Below are 26,943 nucleotides of genomic sequence, written 5' to 3'. Positions count from 1 at the left end.
TCGTCACGTCATCTCCACTGGCCCTGTGATCTTTCTAGACAAAGATCCTACTTCTACATGCAATTTGAAAAGAAGGGACTAAGTGTACAGAGCACCTCATGGCTTCACTCAAGAATCTCAGAGCACAGTGCTACAAAACAGTAATATAGAATAGGATTTAGGAATTTAGGAATTTAGGAGTTCTGGGATTGGGATGACAAAACTCTCATGGAGTGAACCTGGACAATATGGAGGATATTAGGAAAAGGATGGCAGGAAGCTAAATGAAAACAAACACACAAATCCTTCAGGACTAAGTCATTCCTTACAATCCATTTACCTTGGAAGATGCCAGGGAATACAACATCCAATTCTGTCTCCCCATCATTCTGCAACAGTTGATTTAAAGACATTTTTCTCTTTACTTGGAGTTCCTAAATGGCCTGGTCAGATTTGTTCCATTTATACCTTCATCCTCCCTTTTTGCTGACATCTGGCTTTTGTTGCTGTGGTAAATGGATCTCTTCATTGTCTCTACTTCCACTTCCCCCACTATAGATGTGTTCTTTTATTACATAATCATGATTTAAAAGGGCTGAGAGGAAGACACACCAGCCACACATCCAGACTATGGCTCTGCAATCTCACTTTCATTTCCCTAATGGCCTCATTGTAATTAGATTTGCAAAAATAGCAAAAGGTCTCATTTTGAATGGCAACAGCTGTTGACATCAACATTATATTGAATAATTTACTGGTTTAATTTTAGCTGCAAAACAATAAAACCCTCCTGTGGATGATTACTATAGCAGGCAAAGTTTTCCCTTTCTGTTGCTGACTCTTCTGCTCCAGTGGCACCAGTTGTTCATGAAATACTCTTAACCCAAGTGTGCCAAAACCTCGCAAGGGGAGAAATTTATTCCTTGTAGTTTCCTTGAAGCTAGGTGCCCGTGTGACTATTTCAGTATCCTCAGTCTGTGTCCTTATGTGTAAACCAATGAGATGGCGTTAGCTCTTCTAAGCTGAATTTAAATTTGAATGGCAGAATATTACTTTACCTTTTGAGGATCTACCACTTCACAGAGTGACTTAAGCTGATTTCTTGACCTGCAGGAAATTGTAGCAGCATCTGCAAATTGATGTCCTTTTGGCAGAAAATGATGTTGTTGCTTGCTTAACTTCTTCAATATCCCCTAGCAACTAGCTCTTAATGTGGCAGAAAACATTCTTTATAGAATCTCATACTCTCCTGCCAGATATAAAGTACCAGAGATAATTCTCAAAAACAAGTGTATGTATTTGCACGTGTGTGTGTGTGTGTGTGTGTGTGTGCGCACTCATAATGAAGAAGAGGATTTATGGACAGAAGGAGGATAGAGTATATTAAATTGTTCTCAAGTCTGAAAGTAGTCATCTTCTGGAGGAAAGAAAAAGAAAAGCCCTTATTAAAATAGATTTGCTATCTTTTAAAAAAATAGGTTCTGGGATTGGTTACATGAGTGGCATTATTTCTTTCAGTTCAGTGCTTTTTTTCTTTCTGTAATATGTCTTTGTTTTACAACTGTTTCAATATCAAAGGTAATATAATTATTATTCATTTTATAATGCATCCTTTTGGAAAAAAAGATAGAAAACTGGGTACCCATCTTTGAGTTGTCCTATAGTAGTCAAAGAATTTCTGGATTATAGGCTGACCTGTATTAAAATTACTTTCACAAAATGTATTTGTGATTTTACTAATATACATATCACTAAGTTCTCCCCCCACCTTTTTTTCTGTCATTATTTTGCTTATATTTTGTTGAAGGAGTAATCCAAGGCAATATCTATCAAAGAGAGCTAACCACAACTTAAGCTGGTTGTAAGAACAAAGAAACATAATCAGAAAACTTCTGTTAAAGATTGATTAAGCACACATCTCCAAGTATGACGGCTATCTTGTCTCTTATAAGATATCTTCAATACCAAGTAAAATTTAGAAGAATTTCTAGACTCCCTACAAGTATACCTCCCACCAGCTTCATAAAGGTGTCAATAGAATACTTTTAGGTAAATATTTAACAGAATATTTCAGAGTGTACATTTGATTACATAAATTGTTTCCTTAGAAAGTATTCCTCTTCAGGGCACCTTTTGGGATGAGCACTGGGTGTTGTATGGAAACCAATTTGACAGTAAATTTGACAGTAAATTTCATATATTAAAAAATAAAAAAAAATAAAAAAAAATAAAAAAAAAATTAAGGTTAAAAAAAAAAAAAAAAAAGAAAGTATTCCTCTTCAAATCAACATGTTAATATAAAGATGAATCGAGTTTTACATGAGCATGTTATATAGTTAGTAGATGGTGTCAGGGGTAAAGATAACATGTGTGATGGAGTCCTTGGCTGGCAAGGATGCTTACCCTTGGGTGCAGTTTGGATGGCATGGATGGCACTCTCGATCCTGATCAGCATACTTGAAAATGAAACTGTTTGCCCCCTGCAAGCCATCTGGACATTTTTCCACACAGTTCGGGCCATCCTTAAAATGGGAACACTTTGTGCAGTTATCAGGTCCCTGAATTGTGAAAAACAAAACACAATGGAGAAAGAAAAATGGGTGTGGTTTCCTCTGGTATTCATGTGGATTAGTCCTTGAGACTTCAGTGAGTAGTCAATCTTGCACTAGGGAATGGGAGAACATTTTCAGAACTACAAGTGGGGATGTCACTATGGCAGCTTTTCAATGTAAAAACGAGATGTAAACTTTCCTTTGATTGTACTATGACTATTTGAGCAATGGATTTTAAAATTTACTATGGTTGAATTATTAGGAATTAGTCAGGTTAGAAAAATAAAAATTAATTTCTATGTTACACTCCATCTTAAATCAGCTTGTGATAAAGTTAAAACTCACACGTCTATAGAGATTTTAGTAAATAACAGTACAGTACTGAGAGCACAATAAAGGCACACTCTGATAAGCAAATATCAAAAGTCCCATAATAGTGAAATAGATGCATGCAAAATTTATCCAATAGTAAAGGTGATATAAATATGAGCAAAATAAATTTTAATGGCACTAATTCACTTCATATATTTATGTTGATAATATATAACCATTTTCTAATATGTAGAATGTTACTAAGCAATAATAGCATGCAAATATATTTAAATATCAAAAAGTAAAAATTTAAAACTCATATTAAACAAAATAATTTTACAAGAAAAAACTGGTTTCAATTTGGTGCTAGGGATAGTAAGCACGCAAAATGATAAGGGGTCTACCACCAAATCAAAGAAAATTGAGAATATTTTTATTAAAAATGCTATTTTCTGGGGCGCCTGAATGGTTCAGTTGGTGAAGAGTCCTCCTCTTGGTTTTGGCTCAGGTCATGATCTCCCAGTTTGTAGGTTCAAGCCTCATGTCAGGTTCTGCACTGATGTGTGGAGCCTGCTTGGGATTCTCTCTCTCTCTCTCTCTCTCTCTCTCTCGATAGATAACCATTTTCTTAAAATGCTATTTTCTTAAGAGATGCCAATATATTTACACATTTAACTATTTTGAATAGTGATATTACCTACTTAAAAAGTTGACTTTTGGCCTTCCCTTTTGAACATCATATTGTCTTAGGTTCCTCTTTTCTTTGACCTCTCTCTGGAACTTCTTCCCCTGACCCATCTCTCCCCAAAATCTGTCTGTCCACATAGTTCCAACAATTATGACAGTTCACATTAAACACAATTTAGATAAATGAAATATAGTAAGTATAGAGGGAGATAATCAATTTTATTAGGCTTATAATTAACATGGTGAATCTGGGGGCCAACAACAAGCAGACATTGTACAGAACTATGTATTAGGCAGGGAGTGTCCATTCACAGGAGTGTATTACATCCTTCTACAAATGTTAATCCAAAAGTGGCCAGACATAACAAGTTGGAGATATAAGACATCAGGAAATCAATAAATATAACATTGTAAAATTTAAAGATTGAGGCTGCTAACGAAGAACAGTGGTGTAAAGAAGAAAAAATAATCAGGAAGAGGTTTCTGGAAATTCTGGGACTGGTGAGGTTCAATCAAGCACTATTTCGCTATTTTGATGTGAGCTTTAGAACTAAAAGAAAATTATCCTATGAAACCTAATCCCTATTCAACCTGAAGAGTTTGCTATTGGCAACTTCTTATTTCCTACCAAAAAAGAATATTTCACATGTCTCCAATTTTAACACCTGCTCATGGGTACTTAGGCACGTAATGCCATCTATTATACAAAATCATTTACTGTGCAAGTATGCTCAGTGGCATGACTTATTGTACAAGACAAGAGACAGGCTGATGTCTTCCTGCAGAACAGAAGAATAAAACTAACCATGAGTAAATTAGGCATGGTGAAAATTAGAAATTAGGAATTATTTTCCTATAAAATTCTTCTAATGTAAAATAATGTCCAGGTAAAATCAGAAGACACAAAAATTATGAAACTAAAATGAAAATCATATTTAATGTTTAACTGTCCTTCTAACAGATTTTTTGTGTATTTCTTTGTTTTTTAAGCCCCTCTCACCTATTTGATTGTGTGATGATACAAAACCTAATGTTCTAAGCTGACATAACTAAAAAAAATCCCGACAAATCTCAAAAGAAATGAAATATACTAGTTCTCCAACTCATTTCCATAAAAAAGATTTAAAGAAATACGCGTGTCTAATGCTTACTCTTCTATCATTATATTCCCAAAGCTTTTAAGAACCTAAGTTCAGTGAATGAGTTGATAAATGCAATGATAAAAAACAGAGGTGAAAGCAATATTGTTCCTTGTCTCTGATTTTAAGCTATCCTTAGATTCAATTATCTAGGCAGAAAACTAAAGAATAAGCTAAATCCTGATAGAAATATTATTTTTTTTCTCAGTAACAATTGATGATTTTCTCTGGTAACTACTGCTAAGAGACAATGCTAATATTCACCAGTATCCATTTCTCTTCCAGTCCTAGCCACATGGAAGACTGGAATTCCCCTCCCACCAGAGGTGAGGTATGTTTTCTTCTGGACCATGAAATTAAGTAGAAACGATTTATGAGACTGTCAGGGCTCAACTCTTCAGCCTTCTCTTTGCCTGCTGCCATGATGTGGGGATCCCATGCAAATGTGGAGATGCCATAATTCAAAGCATCTCAGAATGCTAGACCATCTCAGGGAGGAGAGCTGACTTGCAGTGCACTTTACATGAAAAATATTTAAACATTTTCCTATAAGCTACTCTAATATGGGGGTTATTTGTTATGGCAGCACCCCTTTATGAACTTGACTTTAACAACTACTTTAGCTTTTATCATTTTCTTTCCCTATATCTTCTCTTGCATGCCACCTCTTTGGCTTATATTTTAATCTCCTACAACTCCTCTGATGTCCCTTACTTCTCTTTCTTCTCACATGCCCTTCCTTTATCTTTCCTGACAGGACCAAACAAGGGTAGTAAAAGTGAGACAGAATGGATGAAATTGCTAAATAAATAATAAAACATAAAAAACACATGCAGACACACAAGGCTATAAAAACAGGGGCTTGCTTTATTTCAAAGCTAGCCCTTTCAAGATTATCCTGGATTTCTGCCACATTTAAATAGTATAATACTATCCCATTTGACATGTAGCTGTTATATTCTCAGAAAACATATTATCCTTATTATATTACAGAATTTTTGCGGGGGTGGGGTGGGGAGTGAAATGAATAGAGTGTAAAATTTGGAGGCAGAACTTCAACAGTTGAGTCCCAGCTCCACATCTTATAGATTGTTGACTCTTTGGTATAACTTTCTAATTATTATAGATTAAGTTTCTTTATATTTTAAATGGAAAAAGTGATCATCATATGCTTCAAATGTAACAGTATTTGACAAATATAAATGTGTACCAATTATTATTATTAGGAAAATATGGACAGGTCAGGAAAGTGTGATTCCAACAGAAGAAATGGTAAGGCCAGGTGTTGGAATTCCAACCTTCTTCATGACTTCTCTATCTCATCACAATGTCAGTCTCACAGAGAACCTCTTGGATATCTTAAATGATATATGCCTGTGACATGGCACACAAAACACTTCTGTTTATAGTTGTGATAATCAATACATAAAGCCAGAAACAGGCAAAAACCTCATATAAACTGTAAAAGCTGAAAGCAAACAACGTCCTAGTGAAAGGAGGATGGGTCATTGTTTGAGCTCAGTCCTACCAGTTTCTCTGACACCATAACCTAAATTGTATTCTTACCTGCTTAGCATTTCAAGTTTTACTGATCGAGTGATCAAACAGGTTTTCTTGATTCCATTCTCTAATTTTCTACAAATAAGTGATTCAGGTTTACTAAATCTTTTCTACTTTTGACTTAATGCCTTTCCTAAACTCTAGACATATTAATTGACAATGTTCACACTGGGTGGTAATTTTAAGTATATGGCTCAACAATGTTGTCAATATGAAAACAAAATGTGTTCATTAAAAACTTAATTTTTTTGTTCTTTCTTAGTTATCAAATAATTTTGAAAATTGAAAAAAAACATTAACTATTAGGGTTTTTTTTTAGTGTGTAGTTTATAAACTGTCTCAATCTTTTGAGTAACAGAAGAATGAACAAATAAACTGTGAAAACATACAAATTGAAATAAATTAATAAACTAGTTACTCAGCAGGAAAATTTTATACCATAGGAGACAGCAAGAGGAATAGAAAAAGAATGGGACTGGTTTTGCAGTCTCCTTGTTATTGTAATTACACATTTTTGAAGTCTCAGTGTCTCTGAAAGATACATTGTTTTTCATTATTTGACTTTTGGTACTTAAGTATGTTAGTGTTTAAAGAAGTCGTATATAGATAGCTTGACTTGCTTTAACAACCCATTTCAGAATTTCACTTCCCTATGTTTCATGTCATTCTTTACAGTATCCACATTTCTCTTTCTGTGGCTTAACTGCCCTTTCCACTAATATCTTCAGTGGAGAAAGAAAAGAGCTGTATATGCCCTTTGCATACTTACTTGGAGATCATTTACATATTGAAATGTCTTTTAGACTTTGGTTCTTGAGGCCAAATCACACCACTTCTTTTTCTCAGAGGTCTGATTTTCCAAGTTTAATCATCCTTATGGTAGTCCTCTGAACTGTCCAAGCTTTACACATCCTTCTTTAGATGAAGTTCCAGAACAGCTCATTGGGGCCTAATGGAAGTTTGGAGGGCTCAACGATATCTTTTTTCTAAGCTTATTAAGTGCTGAATAAGCACTCTAGTAGAAAAATTAGTACTATTTAAATTACACATAAATTCTTATGGAACAATGTTGAGCTCTCGGCTACACCCAAATGTTGGTCACCAAATCATCTATTGAGAAATGACTCGATACACACACACACACACACACAAACCTGGAAATTTGTCTAAAGAAGGATGAATGTGACACTTTGGAATGACAAACTCATATTGGCCTCATTATTTTTTTTTTTTTAAATTTTTTTTTTTTTAACGTTTATTTATTTTTGAGACAGAGAGAGACAGAACGTGAACAGGGGAGGGGCAGAGAGAGAGGGAGACACAGAATCTGAAACGGGCTCCAGGCTCTGAGCTGTCAGCACAGAGCCCGACGCGGGGCTCGAACTCACGGACCGTGAGATCATGACCTGAGCCGAAGTCGGACGCTTAACCGACCGAGCCACCCAGGCGACCCGTATTGGCCTCATTATTAAGAAAAAGCCTGAATGATGGGAAACAAAGGGAGATCTAAAAAGGAACTACCATTTTCTCTATAAGGCTAACTTCAAACATTTAATGCCAGTGTGTCCATCAAGACTTTCCTAATCCCATAGCCCCTCCTTCCATTCTCATAGCTCAATATTTCTCTCTGCCATAGTATTTAACACACTGTTTTAGATTTTAGCTTATGTTTGCCTTCTCAGTCTGTCTTAATGTCCTTCACAAATCCATAATAGTTAAATAATTAAACACAAATATGAATGTGTTATAGTTTACCTCAAACACACCATGAATTTTTACATTTGCATTCCTTGTATGCCTCCTCTTTCCAGATGTTTCTTCTTCAAAGTAGAGCTCAAATATCACTTCTCTATGGGCTTCCTTGCCCTACTTTCCATCCCAAAGACAGATAAATTTCTCTCTATCATTTTTGTTCCTATAACAATTTACACATATTTATATTTTATCAATTATTTTGGTTCAATCTAATTACTTATAGATCCATCTTTTCAACACTGTGTAATTTCAAGGGCATCTTCATATTCTCTTTTTAAATACATTATATGGGACGTAAGTATTTAAGAAACTTAATTTGTAAATATTTTGTCTCTACTACCAAACTGTAAGCCTCTTGAGGGCAGAATATCAAACATGATTCCCCTTAGTATGCTATAAACACCTGCTGAATGGATGGATAGACGATAAAGCAATGACATAATAAACATTCACACATGTAACTAAATAAGCCAACACAACCACAGGTGTCTTCAAGCTTACCGGTCCATGGCATGTGAGGATGCCGTCTTCCATCTTCTCGCACTGGGGGTCACACTCCACACAGATGGAGCCATTCTCAAACTCTCGAAATTCACTGTGAAAACATCAGCTGCATGAGGTGGTATAAGCAAACAAGCTGTCAACTTAACAAATGAAGTAACATCTGCTAAAAGTCCTATTGGCAGAGTAAATTCTAGAGTTTGTTTCTCAATGTGCCAGGAGCATCAGAATCATTTCCCTGTACATTAAGGAATAAGCTCTCCATTAGGAGAAAAGATAAACTGCAGCCAGATGGCTCTCCCTGCCCTCCACTGGGTTCAACGATAGACTCATTCAGGAAACATCTCTCTTGTGAGAGATATTCTAGCAGTCTCAAAAAAAAAAAAAAAATGAGAGAGAGAGAGAGAAGAAAAAAAAAGTATGACTCTTCCAATGACACAGCAGAATTATTTTCACTCTTTTTTTAAAGTAAAGCTGTGCCTGTTTGTCTCTATATAAAATGTTACTCTTGGCTGAGCTTTATTTTTTAAACTCTGAAAGAACTATTGTATTTTTCTTGTTGCTAAGTTACATGATATTCCCCATTCCTGTCCTTCAAATCCCAAGACTCTTCAATTTATTTTTGGTGAAACTTCAAAAAATGCTTTGATTTCTTTTCTTCTTTTAAAACAGCTGCCTTGGAGAATTAGAGAAAATAGCTTTTTATGGCAGATTTTATATTCTTAGATTATTGATCTAATATCACAACATCTTTTTTCAGTTTAAAATCTTTTTGAAGTAATTCTATAAAGTATAAAATTAAAAAAAATTAGTTCAATGGTAACATTCTAAAACTTTTTAATTAAAACCTAGGATGATGTTATCCCTTTCCAAACCTAACATTTTGTGGCCATTTCAATATTAAATGTTATCAATATGTAAGTTTTCCAATCAATACCTATTGTAAAGTTTTCATTTCAATAATTGGTTATCATTCATGTACATCACGTTTATACACCCCATTCCAACTAATGTGTGAGTGGATGAGGCACTGGGTAATGACAATTTTGAATGTCAGTTACAAGTCATTAACAAAACATGACTAAATATTTATAGCTTCTGTATTATTGTGTGTCTATGTATCATGAGCTATCATTCCATACTCAAAGCATTGCAAATATGGCATTTAAGGATTAATTGCATGATAAATTTAAATTTATTTTTCCTAAAGTGTTCACTTATTTTTACAGTGAACTACCCCATTTGGCTATTGTAAAGTGTTAATAAATGATAGAAGTCTAAAAGGTGGGCTATATTTTCTGTTGGTTAAATTAAAACTACACTTACTTCAAAGCAAAATATTGGGTTTTCAAAACACATGGCATAAATTGATGGTTTAGTTATATATCAGTGCATATATTTATCTACATGGATTTTCCATTTTTAAAATGCAATGTTGGTTTGCTATGGACTAAGCTTTTGATGCTTTTTATTGAGATTAAAATTTCAATTACATAGACTGGTTTTTTTTTTTGCATGTTTCATCATTAGTGATATAAAGCACTCAACAGAGGAAATCTTCATAATATAAAAGTCAAAATGACCTGGTATGAGGGAAGTGGGAATGGTACCTCAATTGTGAAGAGAATCATAAGTATTATTTCTATAATGAAATTATAAAATTATAAATAATTAACATGAAATTATAACAAAACCTGCAATCGTCAGCAAATTCCTGTTTTTAAGAATAGAGTTTTGGGTTACTAAAGGGTTATGTTACCGAATGAAGGTCATAATTTTTGTGGTACTAAAACATAGGTCATTCTTTTCTTTCACTTCTTCAAAACCCTTCCCTACACACAGAGTTAAGGAGTAAGGTGAATATGTCATAAAAAGTCATGGAGACAACCCAGCTGCCTTTTCTTCTGCAGATTAGACGTCTATTTGTATGGCTTTGGGCTCTCTTCCTTTATGCTCTCAGAACGGATCATTCCTACAATTTTTACTATTTCTTCACTCTTCATTGTCACTGTCTCCATCATTGCTTTTTCTTCCCCGTTTCCTATTGATTATACTATGACTGCCAGAGATTCCCTTTCTCTTGAATCTGACCTAGCAAATCACTGTCTACTGAGCGTGAGTTTTGCAGACTATGCTTTTTGTCACTTGTTTTTGCTACTCTACATTTCTCACAGACATGCTGTGTGTGCTGCCTTAGCCAATCCTGTGAGCCAGAACCAATGCTCTGCAGTCAAGTCCTTCCTAAACTTCACTGGTTTTCCTTCTAGGACTTAAATCCCTTAACATCTCTAGACTTAATTTTGTAAATATCTTCTGTAAAAGGGAAAAATTGTGTTTCAATGAGAGGTTGTGAATGTTAAATATAAAAAATGCCTACAAAGAGCTTAGATTGGCACCCTTTCTGATGTTTCAATGTTGTTCTTAACATTTCAAAAACATTTAACCATGTTGCCAGATAAGAACAATTTTAAGATTGCATTGTAATGAGCTTTCTCTTTCATTTTAAATGCCTGTGCACTCTAATTCTGAGTTGCTGAAATACAGTGGCTTCTATGACCTGGATTTGAATGCTAACAGCCAGGAATTAACTGGTTTTCTAGTCCCCTTCAAAAAGTCCTCTTTTTAGGATTTCTTCTCATATGATAGTCAAAACTATTTTTATATAAAAATAGTTTCCCTGATTTTGGTAAATGTCACATTTGTATTTGTTTTCAGTAATTTTAAGATAACTATTCTACCTAGCCATCTAATTAGCTTGGATAAATTGACACGAAAAGGAAATGATTCGCACAATTAGGTTATTTATCCAAGATTTAAAACTAGGAAGTGATGAAGTTAGGATTTGAATTAATTCTTCCTCAAAGGCTGTTTTAACTAACTGCCAAGCAATGTCAGGAGAAATTAGCCAGTGCCACAAGATTGGAAGTGGGAAAACCTATCATTGCATAGACTAGAATTACATCAGACTTTTACAAGGTACTTTCACTTATTATCTTTCAAGCTAATTCTTGTATATGATTTCCTAGAGCCCTATTACTATTGCAAAATACATGAAAAACTTTATAGCTTTTAATACGTTTGATTTAATGACTTGTAAAATGCTAAACTTTCAAAAACAGTCTGGTAATCAGTGTTGTTTTTTTAGAAAACAGGTTATTTTTCCTTAGCTTTCATTATTTTGCAGACATGAGACAGAGGATAGTATATGCATTTGCATATGTATCATTTTCATATATCTGACACGTTGAAAATGGAAATGTTAAAGTAAAACAATAGCATCTGGAAAGATACAGGATGGAAATCAGATGGTCTGAATTCTAGTGTTGGCTTGTTTCTACAGTGTTCTGACACTGGCCAACACTTAATTCTACCAGTTTTCACTATTTATAAGATGTTGCTGTTAGAAGACATGATTGCTACAGCCCCATTTCCTCTTCAGTACTGTATGCATGTGTGTATATATATATATATATATATATATATACACACATATATACATGTTTACATATATATATATACACAAATAAACTTGTAATTCACTAAATGGAATTAAAATCTATTAGTTACACTTTAATGGCATCGATTGCTAAACAACAAACAAGGGTATTTTAATCATATTTTAATCAAGTATTTTATGTTCAGATAATATCATTCTATTGTAATAATGAGAATAAGCATGAATACAATTTAATGAGAAAAGAAACAAAGAATTTGCTATCCATTATCAAATTTATAAGTTGATTGTAATTTACAAAATTATAAGCTGAAATTTTCCTGAAAAACAATTAAATTCTTATTTTAAATTGTTTCATACTTAAATTTCTCATTTTATTTTTTTTTTCCTAAATTTCGTGAAGGGAATTGGTTTCTTTCAAAGAAGAGACGTATCAATATTATTATGATCCAAAGATTTCTATCTTTCTGATATAAAATGCAAAAGTGCAATGTTTCCTCGGATCATGAAAACAGTTATTTAAAATGGGACAATTCTGTAACTGCATTGAAGAAATCATAATTCATGGTTTTATTTCAGCAAAAGCAAAAGCACTGTACATTAACCATTTACAGGTCACTTAAATACCATAATATTGAATTGTACAAGACATGTAGAATTTTAAAACAAAAATTCGAACCTGTAAAAAAAAAAAAGATAAAATGAGACAATTCATGAAACAAAAGAAGAAATGAAATAAAGAACTTCAAAACTACACTTTTACAGAACTGTTGAAAATCCTTTTGGTGAGCATTATGAGAAAATTTGAATCAGGAACAGTACTAAAAAATGTATCATCACACTAATGAAGGACAACTGTGATGCATGAAATGATATGTTATGATAAACTGATTTTATGACTATGTGAAATGCCATGCAACAAGATATATGCCAGGTTTTATTGTTGGCAATGTGATTATTATAGCACCAGCAGGAATTTAAAATACTTGATTTAAAATACTGCTTAGGTTATCTTTAGAAAGTGGGAGAACACTTCCAAAAACTTCTTCAAATAGAAACTACAAAGGCAATTTTTCTATAGGGTTAAGCAGTTGTCAGAGACGCAGAAACATGTATTGTTTCTAATACACAAAGAGACACAGAACTTGGATGGAAAAAATCAAAAGGTATATAGTATTCCAGATGAAAATTAACAGGAAAGCATGTGAAAAAAAGATTATTGGAACATCTGAAAGATTACTTGTAATAATCTCCTTCATAAGGAAAATAAGAATATATTTTTCAATTTTGCTTAAGTACAAACTGCTATAATTTACTAAGAATGATCTATTTTGGTACACTTTTTTAAAGTGTGTATAATAGTTGATATATATTTAGACTTATTTCAGATAAAAGTCTTTCCCTTAAAACAATTCTATTGTTGTCAATATGCAACAAGAACTCCCCTGAAAAATCTTGGCCAGCACACACATTCTGCAATTTTACCATTTTCTCATCATTTTAAAATCTGAAACACTCAGTAGTCAAACTTATGAGGTAAAGGCAACATTGTAAGATGCCTTACCCATCATAGAGGTTACAAGACTCTATGCAGCTCCTTCCTCTGCTGAAGCGACGGCAGGACAGGCATTGGTCTGGGCCAGGTCCCCAGCAGCCATCACTTGAACACAGATGGTTGCACACCATTCCTGCAGCAGCTAAAAAGCACACCAAATTCAAGGAAGAAACAAAACAGAAGGCTGTGTCAAAACTTACCAATTTAATATGACTCTTCCTAAGTAATGCTGTTTCTGAAGAAGTGGGATTGAAAGAGATCTGTGGCAGATAACTCTGTCTGCCCACCCAGTCAGTCACCATGACCCACCCTACTGTCACCTTCTTCCATACTGCAGAGACCCCATCAGTGCCTATGTATATAACCACTACATTTCTCATGAGAATGACCAAATATCAATTGTCTACATCAAAATTCTAGGGAGGAAGCATGAAAGAAATTAATCTTCCAATTAAGGTAAGGAACAGACCACCTTTCTCAATCCAAACCTTTGCTCCACTATGACACCAAAAATTTCTTCAATTCCATATGAGAGCTTCATGAAGATATAGAACAAATCATCTTTGTTTTAAAACAAAACAAAACAAAATTTAAAAAGAGAAAGAAAAAGAATAATATATGGAAGAGGGGAGAAAGAAATGGAAATAAAATACAAGTTTTTTATAGGCCTCTGCTTGCCTTGCTATTTAGCCAAAATGGCACATGTGAGAAAAACATTTTGCAAATATATGAAACAAATCATAGTAGTCATTCATGAGGAGGTATAAGAGAATAAAGTAATAACAAACTAAAATTTAGTTTTATCTCTGTATATTGGGGAGAAAGGTGCCAAAGAAAATTCGGACTTTTTAAAATTGCTACTTAAGGGGCGCCTGGGTGGCTCAGTCGGTTAAGTGTCCGACTTCGGCTCAGGTCATGATCTCACGGTCTGTGAGTTCGAGCCCCGTGTCGGGCTCTGTGCCGACAGCTCAGAGCCTGGAGCCTGTTTCAGATTCTGTGTCTCCCTCTCTCTGACCCTCCCCCATTCATGCTCTGTCTCTCTCTGTCTCAAAAATAAATAAACGTTAAAAAAATTAAAAAAAAAATAAATGAAATAAAATAAAATAAAATAAAATTGTTACTTAAGTTTACCGCTCTGTGCTGACAGCTCAGAGCCCAGAGTCTGCTTTAGATTCTGTGTCTCTATCTCTCTCTGCCCCTCCCCAGCTGGTGCTCTCTCTCTCTCTCTCTCTCTCTCTCAAAAATAAATAAACATAAAAAAATAAATAAATAAACTAATTAATTAATTAATTAATTTCTACTTAAGTTTGCCATCTCTGTTTCCCTTTATATTCAGTAACATTTATTCAGTATATTATTACTTATATAGAATAACATAATTTTAGTTAATGGATACTAGGTGTTGAATAAGAAGGGCCTATAGAGACTTCAAATGTTATTCTGAGTGTCTGAAAAGTTGATTTGTGGCATCTGAAACACAACTCTGTGTTTTCATAAAATATTAAGAATTTCCAAGAAGATTTAAAAAAATCAAAAACATCCTTATCTTCCCATTAGTTACCAAGTTTAATTATTATGGGATGCAAATTGTCATGACAAGAGCATTTGTGAGGTGGGTTGGGATAGAATTGAATATGTGAGTATAATATAAGCAGGAAACATATCTGTGAAAGTTACCTTCTCTAACATATGCTTGAGAAAGTGAATTGCTAGCATCCATGATGCTAACTAGTTTTAAAACACTGAAACAAAATAGCCCAATTTGAAATTCATCCATGTTGCTGTGTGTATCAATTTTCCTCACTGAATATATTCCATTGTATGTATAAACAGCGTTTGTTAAATAAACCATTCACCTACTACTACACATTTAGACTGTTTCCAATTTTGTGCTACTAAAATTAAGTTACTATAAACATCATGTACAAATCTTTGTATAGACATATATTTTCACTTCCCTTCAGTAAACACCTAGGAGTAAAAGGGCTGGATAATACGGTAAGTGTAAGATTAACTTGTTAAGAAATGATCAAATTGTTTCTCAAAGTAGTACTATCTTACATTCCCAATAGCAGTAAACTGAACTCAAAAATTAAAGTTTCCCCACATTTTTGACAATATTTGGTATGGTCAGTCTGTTTAATTTTAGCCTTCCTAATAGGTCTGTAGTGATATCTCTTTATGGTTTTTTTTTTATTTTTTTAAAGTTTTTTTTTTTTTTTAATTTATTTTGAGACAGAGAGATAGTGAAGAGGGGAGAGTCAGAGAGAGAGGGCAACAGAGAATCCCAAGCGCGCTTCCCACTGTCAGAGAGCAGAACGCAAGTGAGGCTTGAACTCACCAAACATGAGGTTATGACCTGAGCTGAAATCGAGAGTTCGACACTTAACCGACTGAGCCATCCACGTGCCCCTCATTAAAGTTTTGATTTGCTTTTCCAAAATGATTAAAGACACTGAGCATCTTTTAATGTGCTTATTTGCTGTCCATATATCTTGTTTGGATAAGAGCTACTGAATTTTCTCATTTTGTATTGGATTGATTGTTTTCATACTAGCTAGTATTAAGAGTTCTTTACATATTCACTGTCTTTTGAAAATTAGAAGTTTTTAATTAGCAAACAAATTTATCTATTTGTTCTTTTATAAATTGTGCTTTGGGTATCATGTCTAAAAAATCTTTGTCTAATTGAAGGTAGCAAAGTTTTTCTATGATGTTTTCTTTTAGAAGTTTTATGGTATTGATTTTACATTCAGGTGTATGATCCATTTTGAGTTAGTTTGTATGGTGCTGTATTAGTCGAGGCTCTCCAGAGAAACAAAACAAATAGGATATATATGATTTGTCGTAAAGAATTGTCTTACACAGTTCTGGAGGCTGAAAAGTCCCTCCATTTGCCCCCTGCAAGCAGAAGGGCCAGGAAAGCCTATAGCATAATTCCAGTTTCAATCCAAAGGCCTGCAAACTAGGAGCACAGATAGTTTAAGTGCCATCTAAGGGCAGGAGAACACCAATATCCTAGCTCAGAAGTCATACTTAGAGAGTGAATGTTCCCGTCTGTCTTTATGTTCTATGTCGCGGCCGGCGCGACAAACACCGAGGTCAGGGTCCTGAGGGTAGGGGAATGCAAGAAAAAAGAGAGAGAGAAAGTTTGGGAACAGGAGGGTCCCCTGGGCTGATGGCCCAAGTGACGGCTTTATTGTTGCTGTACACAATCTTTTACAACCAGACTCTTAAGGGTTAGGTCATTCTAAGAATAAACAGGTTTCACATAATTGCTACCAACCAAAACATTTAGTTCTGTGTTTCTTGTGCATTTTCTAGACGGGTCACAAGACCTTGTTGATAAGATTGCTAGCAAAGCACAATTCCTATGTTTGTTTCTATCTGACTCGGGGTAGAAAAAGGGAGCTAGCATTACTGCCAACACCTGCAGACCACAGGCTTCAGAAATTAACCTTCTCGGCCTTGACAAGGCTTTCGTATGCCCTTGAAAGTGGGGGAATGGGAGGGGGAACCACCAGGTTGGCTTGAGTCAACAGGGATCGCTGCTCGACCTGGTCTCAGCCTGACACCGGGGCCTGGCCCCCCAAAGTTCTATCCAGACCTCTAGTGGACTGGATGATGCCTATCTATTTTGCAGTAGATCCATTCAGTCTACAAATTCAAATGCTAATTTCATCCAAAAACACCCTCACAGACACACCCAGAAATAATGTTTAGCCCCACGATCCAATTTGACACATAAAATTCACCATCACAAGTACTAAAGTTCTATTCATTTTTTGCATATAGATATCCAATATTTCCAGCACCGTTTGTTAAAAACACTATGTGCTGTCATCCAGGCTTTGTTGTTCCATTTAGAGAGCACAGATGAGTAGATTTAGCATAATTCTTATGGATCCTTGGATTTTCAGAATGGTCAATGAGCACTGGCTTCAACTTTAAGTCACCAGCTGTGCTAGCCCCTAACAAGAGAGTCAGACTGTCCTTTGATATTTTGAAGCTAGGCATTGATTTCTCCTCTCTAGCTATGAAATCCTAAATAGCATCTTTTTCCAATATAAGGCTGCTTCATCTATACAGCAATTCTCCTGTTTGGGTTTTTATTTTTAGATAACTATAAATTCATGTGCAGTTGTCAGTAGTAATACAGGGAGATCCATGTTCCCTTTACTCAATTTTCCCTAATAGTGAAATCTTACAGAACTGTAGTTCAATAACACAAAGAGCATATTGACATTGATACAGTATAGATACAGAAGATTTCCATCACACAATGATCCCTAATGTTGCACTGTAAAGCTGCTATAAACATTTGCTTATCGGTTTTTATGTAAATATAAATTTTCATTTGTCTGGAATAAAGGCTCAGTGGTATAATTGCTGGGTCATATGATTGGGCATTTTAGTTAACATTTGTTATTGTTTTTGAAAAACTGCTGAACTGTTTTCTAGGTGGTTGAACCATTTTACATTCTCACCAGGAGTGTAGGAATGATCTCATTTCTGCTATATTCTCTAGCATTTGGTTTTGTCACTAAAATAGCTCTAGCCATTCTGATAGGTGTACATGGATATCTCATTGTGGCTTTAATTTTAATTTCCATAAAATGGATAATAATATTGACATCTTTTAGTGCACTTATTTGCTATCCATATATCCTCTTCAGTAAAATGTATCTTTGTCTTTGTCCATTTTAATTACATACTTTCATTGTTGATTGTTGACAGTTCATTATATATTCTATCAGCTAACCTATATCTATATATCATCTAACTTTTTCTCTCTCTCTCTGCATCTGAGTTAAAAATAATTTCTCTCAATCTGCAGCTTGCACTTTGGTCCTCTCAATAAGATCTCTTTCAGAGCAATTGTTTTAACTTTAAAATCTAATTTATCAATTTTCCCTTTTATAGATTGTGCTTTTTGTGACAACTCTAAATTCTCTGTCTAGCCATAGGTCCCAAATATTTTCTCTTAATAATTTTTCAAATGCTTTTTCTATATTCATTAAGATGGTCATGTGATTTTTCTTCTGTAGCCTATTAATATGATATACTGTTTGATTTTCTATATTGAATAAGCCTTGAATCCCTGGAATAAGCCCTGTATGGTTATGCTGTATAATTAATTTATGTATTGTTGAATTGTTGAATACTATTTGCTCTACTTTGCTAAGGATTTTTGCTTCTATATTCCTGAGAAACACATTGGTTTGTAGCTTTCTTTCTGTCCTTCTGCCTTGCTTTTTCTTTCTTTCATTTATTTCTTTCGTTTCTTTGTTTGCTTGTTGGTACTCTTTGTTCACATATGTATCCTAATCTTAAAAATCATCAGTGCAAAGTAGAAATAATTACTCATTTTACAGATGGGCAGAGACTCAGAGAGGCTAAACTGCCTCAGGCTACAAGTGTCAGACTAGGGGTTTCAATGCAGTCCTGCCTTGTTCTCTTTACCCAAGTGGGGATGAAAGTCCCAGCTCCATACCCCACCTTCTGTGACACCAGATGCCAGGGAGGTTGGGGCACCTTGTTTTAGTCTTGTGAGGGTAGAAGCCCACACTTCTCATTCCTTTCCATGGATGAAGTTGGGCCATGGTTAATTTCTGTGGTGTTTGGCTAGAGTAGAGTAGTTGTTGCCTACAAGATTTCTGATACAGCTAGTATGCCCCTTTCCTGGTGCTTTGGAGAGAGAGAACAGGATTTCATTTCAGCTTTTTTGGTAGTGTTTCTGAGTTTTCAGTTTCTTTGCCTCCAAATCTGGGAGGTAGGAGACAAAAAGAAAACCTAGGGGACTCATATCTGTGCTCTTTCTTGGATTCCAAGTTGCCAAATATGTCTTCCTTCTTCTCCCCAAGTATCAAAATCTTACATTTCTTTTATATATAATGTCCAAGGTTTTCAGTTGTACTTAGCAAAGGGAATAGGCAAAGGTACATGTAATTCATCTTACCAGAAGCAGAAATCCTAGTACACATCTTTAATTTACTGCGGTCTATTTTCATTATATTCTACCACTATTTCAGTATTTTCTAGCACTTAATGTATGTCCTAACAACCCTAAGATAGGATATATCCATTTCTCCATTACTAAGCTTTGAACGACCATCATACATTTTACTTTTCTACATGCTATTCACCACACGCTCATTGTTTTAGTCTAATCATTAGATTGCTCTTTTAAGATAATTAAATAATAAAACAAAGATTCTATATATGTATCCATGTAGGGCTCTTTATCCCATATGTAGAACCATATTTTCATCCATCTGGTATTGTTTACTCCTACCAAAGGACTTCTGTTGATGTTTCTTGCAGTGTGGTTTTCCCTTGGTGCTGCTCTCTCTCTGGCACTCTGTCTCTGTACTCCAGCTGCCTTGGTCTCCTGGAATCTCAGCTCTGCCCCCCTCAACTCAAGCAGTCTCTGGGACTCTTCTGGGTTCCTCCTGACTATGCTGTGGTCTAAAAATTCTCTCAAAGTAGTTGGTCAGAGCCATCGCCAGGCTCACTTCATTTGTTTCTGTACTCTTAGGAATCACTCTCCTTCATTATCTAATATCTACTCTCTTGCCAATTGTCATTTCATACATTTTGTTCTTCTTCTTGTTGTTTCATGAGGGAGAGTAAATCTGATCCCTGCTATTATGTCTTGGCCAGAAAAGGACATCCTATATTTACATTAAAAAATGCAACATGGAATCACTTGCTGTTTCTTGTTTAGAGACAAAAGTTTTCATAGAATATTTCCCCAAAATTCCCCAAAACAGCTTCTAAGCACCCACAAACTTTATTAAAAAGTATATCTCCTTTGACGTGCCCGGGTGGCTCAGTCAGTTGAGCATTTGACTCTTAATTTCGTCTGAGGTCATGATCTCATGGTTCATGCGAACAAGCCCTGCCTAGGGCTCCATGCTGATGGTGTGAAGCCTGCTTGGGATTTTCTCTCTCCTTCTGTCTCTGCCCCTCCGCTGCTCATTCATGAAAGCCCCCCCCCCCCAAAAATAAATAAGTAAACTAAAAAAAAAGTATACCTCCTTCTATCCTGTTTTAATTTATTTACTTTATAGTTATAATCCTAAATAATATATAAATGTAATTTTTAAAGATAGTCTGAAAGAACAGAGACTGAATAGAGTGCTTTCCTATGTAGCTAAGATTGTCCCTCTTCTCAAATATATTATTATTGTAAGTAACTCATAAAATTTGTGGACTTTGCTTAATTACAGTTTTCTCCACGTCTTAGATTTATTAAATTAAACACCATATATTGGAACTATTTTTTTTTTCTTCATATCGTGTGGAGACTCTTCAAAACTTGAATGATTTTATGTTCTACTTGGGAAAGGCTGACAATTTATCTGCTATATTGATTTTAAACTAATAGCAAGAGTTCCTTCTTTCTTATTTATTTATAATGCAGGGAAAGAGGGTTCTCTCACCATACAAAAGAAAAGTCAATTGAAATGAATCTTTACATAGGTTTCATATCACTGATTACTTACATGTATATGTGACTTGTCCTAACTTACAGATGTAAGGAGATTAAAAACTGGTTCAGTTAAGCTGACTGAACATAAATGTGTAAGTTCAAATTCTATTTCATAGAGTTAGAAAGAAGCCAAAGATCTATGGTATCAACCAATATAAAGTTATAATACCCATTTTTATAAACATTCAGCCATTTTAAGTTATTAATAGAGTTTCACACTCTGCAACATGTATACATTTATATACACTTCTAATACACATTTGCATTTGAATAAATCCCCAAAAGTGGGAAAAAAAGTTACATTAATAAAGCAACTTGTAAATACAAGCAGAGTACAGACAAAATCACATTGCAATGTTATGAATCTGGCTCTCTGCTTTCATCACTTTCAAATCCTTATAGGAAATAAAATCAAGGCTTCAAATTTGCCAACTTCTAAGTCTCTCAAATGCATTTTCAATTTCTTCCATTAGAATGTTGACAAAGTCATTAGTATCCCCTGGTTACTGCCAATTTCATGATATCCTATCACCCTTTGGTCTTTTTCACCAATTCTTACTCATTTTTTTCAGGTTTCAAAGCCTCACACTCTTGTCCCTTCTCCTTTCCTCTCCCAAGAGAGATGGACTCTTTAATACTGGGAAGGATAAAAGCTGCCTTCTTTGATTTTCTATTGCATGCTTTGAATTATATGGACAGGAGAGTTTTAGCTTCACCCAAGCTCCTACCTTCTTTTCAACTGCTTAATGCCTCCCTTACTCTGAATTTTTAGATCCTCAATTTCAGAACAGTTTTAGACCAGGAAAACACTAAGTTATCTATTGGAGGAAAGTGAGAATAAACAGAAAACAATTACTTTCTTCTCATTTTTTTCCAAACCACTAGATGATGGTATTGAAGGCTGTGTTGATCATTTTCTCCAGAGTGAAACCAAGAGAAGTGTCTTCACACAGCATAGAACAAAAGGCCAAGGAAGCTTCTTCTTTGAAATTCTTCAGAGAAAAGAACTTTCGATTAGCACCCAGAATTCAACAGTTCTCTGACCTCCCAGAGTGATAGTCACATGGGGAAGGAGTAGAAGGCCTATTCAATGGCTTACAGTTCAAAAGGCCATTACAAGCCTCACTAAAGAAACTTTAGGAATGTAGTGATTAGGCAACCTTTAACTTACTCTGTGTTTTCTCTGGAAGCTGTAAAATAGATTTTTCTTTATCTCATCTGAATTGTTATCTGTCTGTTAAAAATGTGGGGAGATAATAATGTGCTTAGTATTTCAACCTTTATATAGAGTATTGAACTTGCTTTCATTAAAATAGATGCAAGCTTAAATAATGGTTCTTGCTGCTGTACTGCATGTGTTCAAGTAAATGAACTAGCTCAAAATATTGAAATAGAATACCTGTCTAGAGGCACAAATGCAGAAAAAATATTTTTCTTTCATTATACAAAATCATCCATGCTTTTTGTATTACTTACTGTATATAGAGGCATAGGTTTTATTTGAAATATATTTGAACAGATACCACTAGCCTTTTTTTTTTTTTTTTTTTTTTTTTAAGGCTAAAATACATGACTTAGTTGTAGTAGCTCAGTTTTGTGATCAGAGCAGTATAGATTCAAATCCTTATTCTATGACTAGCCATGTAGCCTCAGGCAATTATTTACATGTTACTCACCTGAAAAAATGAATGATAATATCTCCCTTTCAGGGTTGTGATGAAGAATAGACCTCATATTAGCAGAGTATTTAATGCAGGATTACTTGGCTAAATTAAGCTCTCAATAAATATACTTAAGAGAAATATGAAAACATACAAGTATATTCATGTGTTTACTTCTAAAAATATTTGTTGAGAAACTACTTAACTTTATGCTAGACACTGCTAACAAATAAGGATATGATGAAAACATGAAATAAAATACATATTCTCTTATCTACAGCTTACAGTCTAGTTAAGAAGACAAACATGAGATAAATAATTGCTGAAAGACAGAGAGAGAGAGAGAGAGAGAGAGAGAGAGAGAGAGAGAGAGAGAGAGAATGCACTGAGAGAACATAGCACTTGTCTTAACCTAATCAGTAAATCTCAGTAAATCGCATTAGGTCTACCCACATAAGGAGGAATAAGAAACTGAGATGAGAAGGATAAATAGGAATAATTAAAGCAAAGAGGGCTGGGGGAATTTGGGAATCACAACTCTAGCCAAGAGAGACTGAGGAGGGAATAAGATTAGTGATTATAGAGAAAAGGCTGGACATGGGCAGTGAGTGGGAAAGTGGTACCTGATGAGATAGTGGAGGTATACAAGAGCCAGATTATATAGGATTTACAGGTCATTTACAAGATTTTCTGCTTTGTCCAAAGAGTTATGGGAAGCTGTTGGAAGGTTTTAAACAACAGAGTAAGGATCTTATTTTTTTTTTCCTTCTCCAAATTTTTATTTAAAAACCAATTTGTTAATATACGGTGTAATGTTAGTTTCAGATGTAGAATTTAGTGATTCATCACTTACATACAACACCCGGTGCTCATCACAACAAATGCCTTCCTTAATCCCTACCATCTATTTAACCCAACCCTTACCACCTCCCTCCAGCTTTTTATCTATAGTGAAGAGTCTGTTTCTTGGTTTGCCTCTCCTCCCCCACTATGTTCATTTGTTTTGTTTCTTAAATTCCACAAATGAGTGAAATCATATGGTATTTGTCTTTCTCTAACTGACTTGTTTTTCTTAGCATAATACTCTTTGGGTCCATCCACATCATTGCAAATAGTAAGATTTCATTGTTTTTTTATGGCTGAATAATGCTGCAGTGGACATAGGCATGCAGATATATTTTTGAGATCTTGATTTGATATTTTTTGGATACATCCCTAAAAATGGGATTGCTGAATCATATGGTAGTTCTTTTTTTAAGTTTTTGAGAAACCTCTATACTGTTTTCCATAGTAGCCACTCCAACTTACATTCCTGCTATACAAGATTTTCCTTTCCTCCACACCCTCACCATCACTTGTAGTAAGTTCTCTTATTTTAACATGTGTGAGGTGTGGTTTCCATCTGCATTTCCATGATGATTAGTGATGTTGAACGCCTGTTTTCATGCTCTTGTTGGCCATATGCATGTCTTTTTTGGAGAAACTTCTCTTCATTCCTCTGCCCAATTTTAAACAGGAAAAGTTTGCAGCTTTCTGTTGAGTTGTATGGGTTTCTTACATAATTTTTATATAAACACCTTATCAGATATAATGATCTGTAAATGTTTCCTCCCATTTTAAAGTTGCCTTTTCTTTTTATTGATTTTTCTTTTGCTGTGCAGGAACTTTTTAGTTTGATGTAATCCCACGTGCTTACTTTTGCTTTTGTTGCTTCTGTTTTTGGTGTTATATTCATAAAATCATTGCCAAGACCAATGTTAAGGAGCTTACTACTGCTTATGTTTTCTTCTAGGAGCATTATGTTTTCAGGTCTTATGTTTAAGTCCTTAACCCATTTTTAGTTAATTTTTGTAAGTAGTATGAGATAGGCATCCTATTCCATTATTTTGCTGTGAACATTCAGCTTTCCAAACATCATTTATTAAAGAGACTATTTCTTCCTGCATTCAATATTGTTGGCTCCTTTATAAAATATTAATTGACTATATATGTATGGGTTAATTTAGAGCTCTTGATTCTGCTTCATTAGTCTATGTATACGTTTTTGTACCAGTACCACACTGTTTCAATTACTATAGCTTTGTAATATAGTTTAAATCAGGAGGCATGAAGCCTCTACCTTTGTTCTTTCATAAAATTGACTTGGCTATTCAGAATCTTTCGCAGTTCTGTAGGAATTTTAGGATTTTTTTTCTATTTCTGTGAAAAATGCCATTGGAATTTTGATAGTGTATTGCATTTATATATGACTTTGGGTACTGTGGACATTTTAACAATATTAACTCTTCCAATCCATGAATGTGGGTTATCATTCCATTTATTTGCATTTTCAATTTCTTTGATCAATATTATGTAGTCTTTGATGTATAGATATTTTACTTCCTTCATCAAATTGATTCCCAAGTATTCCTAAGCTGTGGCTTTTGCATACTCAGTCTTTGTTATGTTGAGATATGTTTCTTCTATTTATTCTATATCTAATTTGTTGAGAGCTTTTTTTCATGAAAAAATGTTGAATTTTGTCAAATGCTTTTTATTCATCTCTTGAGATGATGATGATTTTTGTCTTTCATTCTATTAGTATGGTGTATCATTATATTGATCTAGCAATAGCACTGCTAGGAATTTATCCAAGGGATACAGGAGTACTGATGCATAGGGGCACTTGTACCCCAATGTTTATAGCAGCACTCTCAACAATAGCCAAATTATGGAAAGAGCCTAAATGTCCATCAACTGATGAATGGATAAAGAAATTGTGGTTTATATACACAATGGAATACTACGTGGCAATGAGAAAGAATAAAATATGGCCTTTTGTAGCAACGTGGATGGAACTGGAGAGTGTGATGCTAAGTGAAATAAGCCATACAGAGAAAGACAGATACCATATGGTTTCACTCTTATGTGGATCCTGAGAAACTTAACAGAAACCCATGGGGGAGGGGAAGGAAAAAAAAAAAAAAGAGGTTAGAGTGGGAGAGAGCCAAAGCATAAGAGTCTGTATATTCTGAACCATCCTTGCATCCCAGGGATAATTCCACTTGATCATTGTGAATGATTATTTAACTGTGCTATTAAGTTCAGTTTTCTTAAAAAAAAATTTTTTTAATGTTTATTTTTGAGAGAGAGAGAGAGAGAGAGAGAGACAGAGTGTGAGCCTGGGAAGGACAGAGAAACGGTGACACAGAATCTGAAGCAGATTCCAGGCTCTAAGCTATCAGCATGGAGCCCGACTAGGGGCTCAAACTCAGGAACTGTGAGATCATGACCCGAGCTGAAGTCGGATGTTTAACCCACTGAGCTACCCAGGTGCCCCTAAGTTCAGTGTTACAATATTTTTTTTAAGAATGTTTGAATCCATATTTATTCAAGGATATCAGTTTGTAATTTTCTTTTCTTACGGTGTCCTTATCTGGCTTTCGTATCCAAACAATGCTGTCCTTGTAAAATGAATTTGGGAGTGTGCCCTCCTCCACATTTTTTTTGGAAGAGTTTGAGAAGGATTGGTGTTAATTCTTCTCTAGATATTTGGTAGAATTCACCAATAAAACTAGAAAATAATAAATAAAAGTGGGCTTTTCTATGATGGGAGGTTTTTAATTACTGGTTCAATCTCCTTACTTATCTGTTAAGATTACCTGTTTTTTCAAAGCATAATTCAAACTTGTATGTTTTTATTAATTAGTCCATTTTTTCTAGGTTGTCTACCTTGTTGCCATATAATTGCTCATTGTAATCTTTTAATAATCCTTTGTATTTCTGTGGTATCAGTTGTAATGTCTCCTCTTTCATTTCTAATATTATCTGGGTCCTCTCTCTTTTTACCCTGGTAAGTGTAGCTGAAAGTCTGCCAATTTTTGTTTATCTTTAAAAAAAAAAAAACACTGTTCATTTCATTAATCTTTTCTATTGTTTTTCCATTCTATATTTCATTTATTTCAGTTCTGATCCTTTTTATCCTTCCTTCTGCCAACTTTGGACTTCGTTTTTTCTTGTCTTTTTTAATTCTTGTGGTATAAAATTAAGTTGTTTATTTGAGATCTTTCTTTTCCTTTCTTTTAAAATGTAAGTATTGCTATAAACTTCTCTCTTAGGACTTGTTAAGCTGCATCACATTAGTTTGGTATGGTGTGTTTCCATTTTTGTTTAAGATATTGATTTATCTTTTAATTTCATTGAAGGACCAATTGGTTGTTAAGTAGTGTGTTGTTTAATTTCTACATATTTGCGGATTTTCTAGTTTTCCTCCTGTTACTGATTCCTAGTTATATACCATTATGGTCAGAAAAG

General features: G+C 34.5%; 1 protein-coding gene across 4 annotated transcripts in view; it reads right to left on the bottom strand.

Moving 5' to 3' along the window:
* The window catches only part of ERBB4 (erb-b2 receptor tyrosine kinase 4), a 1,144,263-nt gene that overhangs the window by 264,517 nt on the left and 852,803 nt on the right, over positions 1–26,943 (bottom strand). For all 4 annotated transcript variants that reach the window (XM_060623387.3, XM_060623389.3, XM_060623384.3 and 1 more), the window contains exons 13-15: positions 13,504–13,636; positions 8,486–8,579; positions 2,383–2,537 (exon numbers count right to left, since the gene is read on the bottom strand). In XM_060623387.3, coding sequence (XP_060479370.1) covers positions 2,383–2,537; positions 8,486–8,579; positions 13,504–13,636 — 382 coding nt within the window. The remainder of the gene's footprint in view (positions 1–2,382; positions 2,538–8,485; positions 8,580–13,503; positions 13,637–26,943) is intronic.

Source organism: Panthera onca, chromosome C1, assembly GCF_046562875.1.
Source record: "Panthera onca isolate mPanOnc1 chromosome C1, mPanOnc1 haplotype 2, whole genome shotgun sequence".
Classification (NCBI taxonomy): domain Eukaryota; kingdom Metazoa; phylum Chordata; class Mammalia; order Carnivora; family Felidae; genus Panthera; species Panthera onca.
This window is presented reverse-complemented; position numbering and strand designations above follow the sequence as displayed.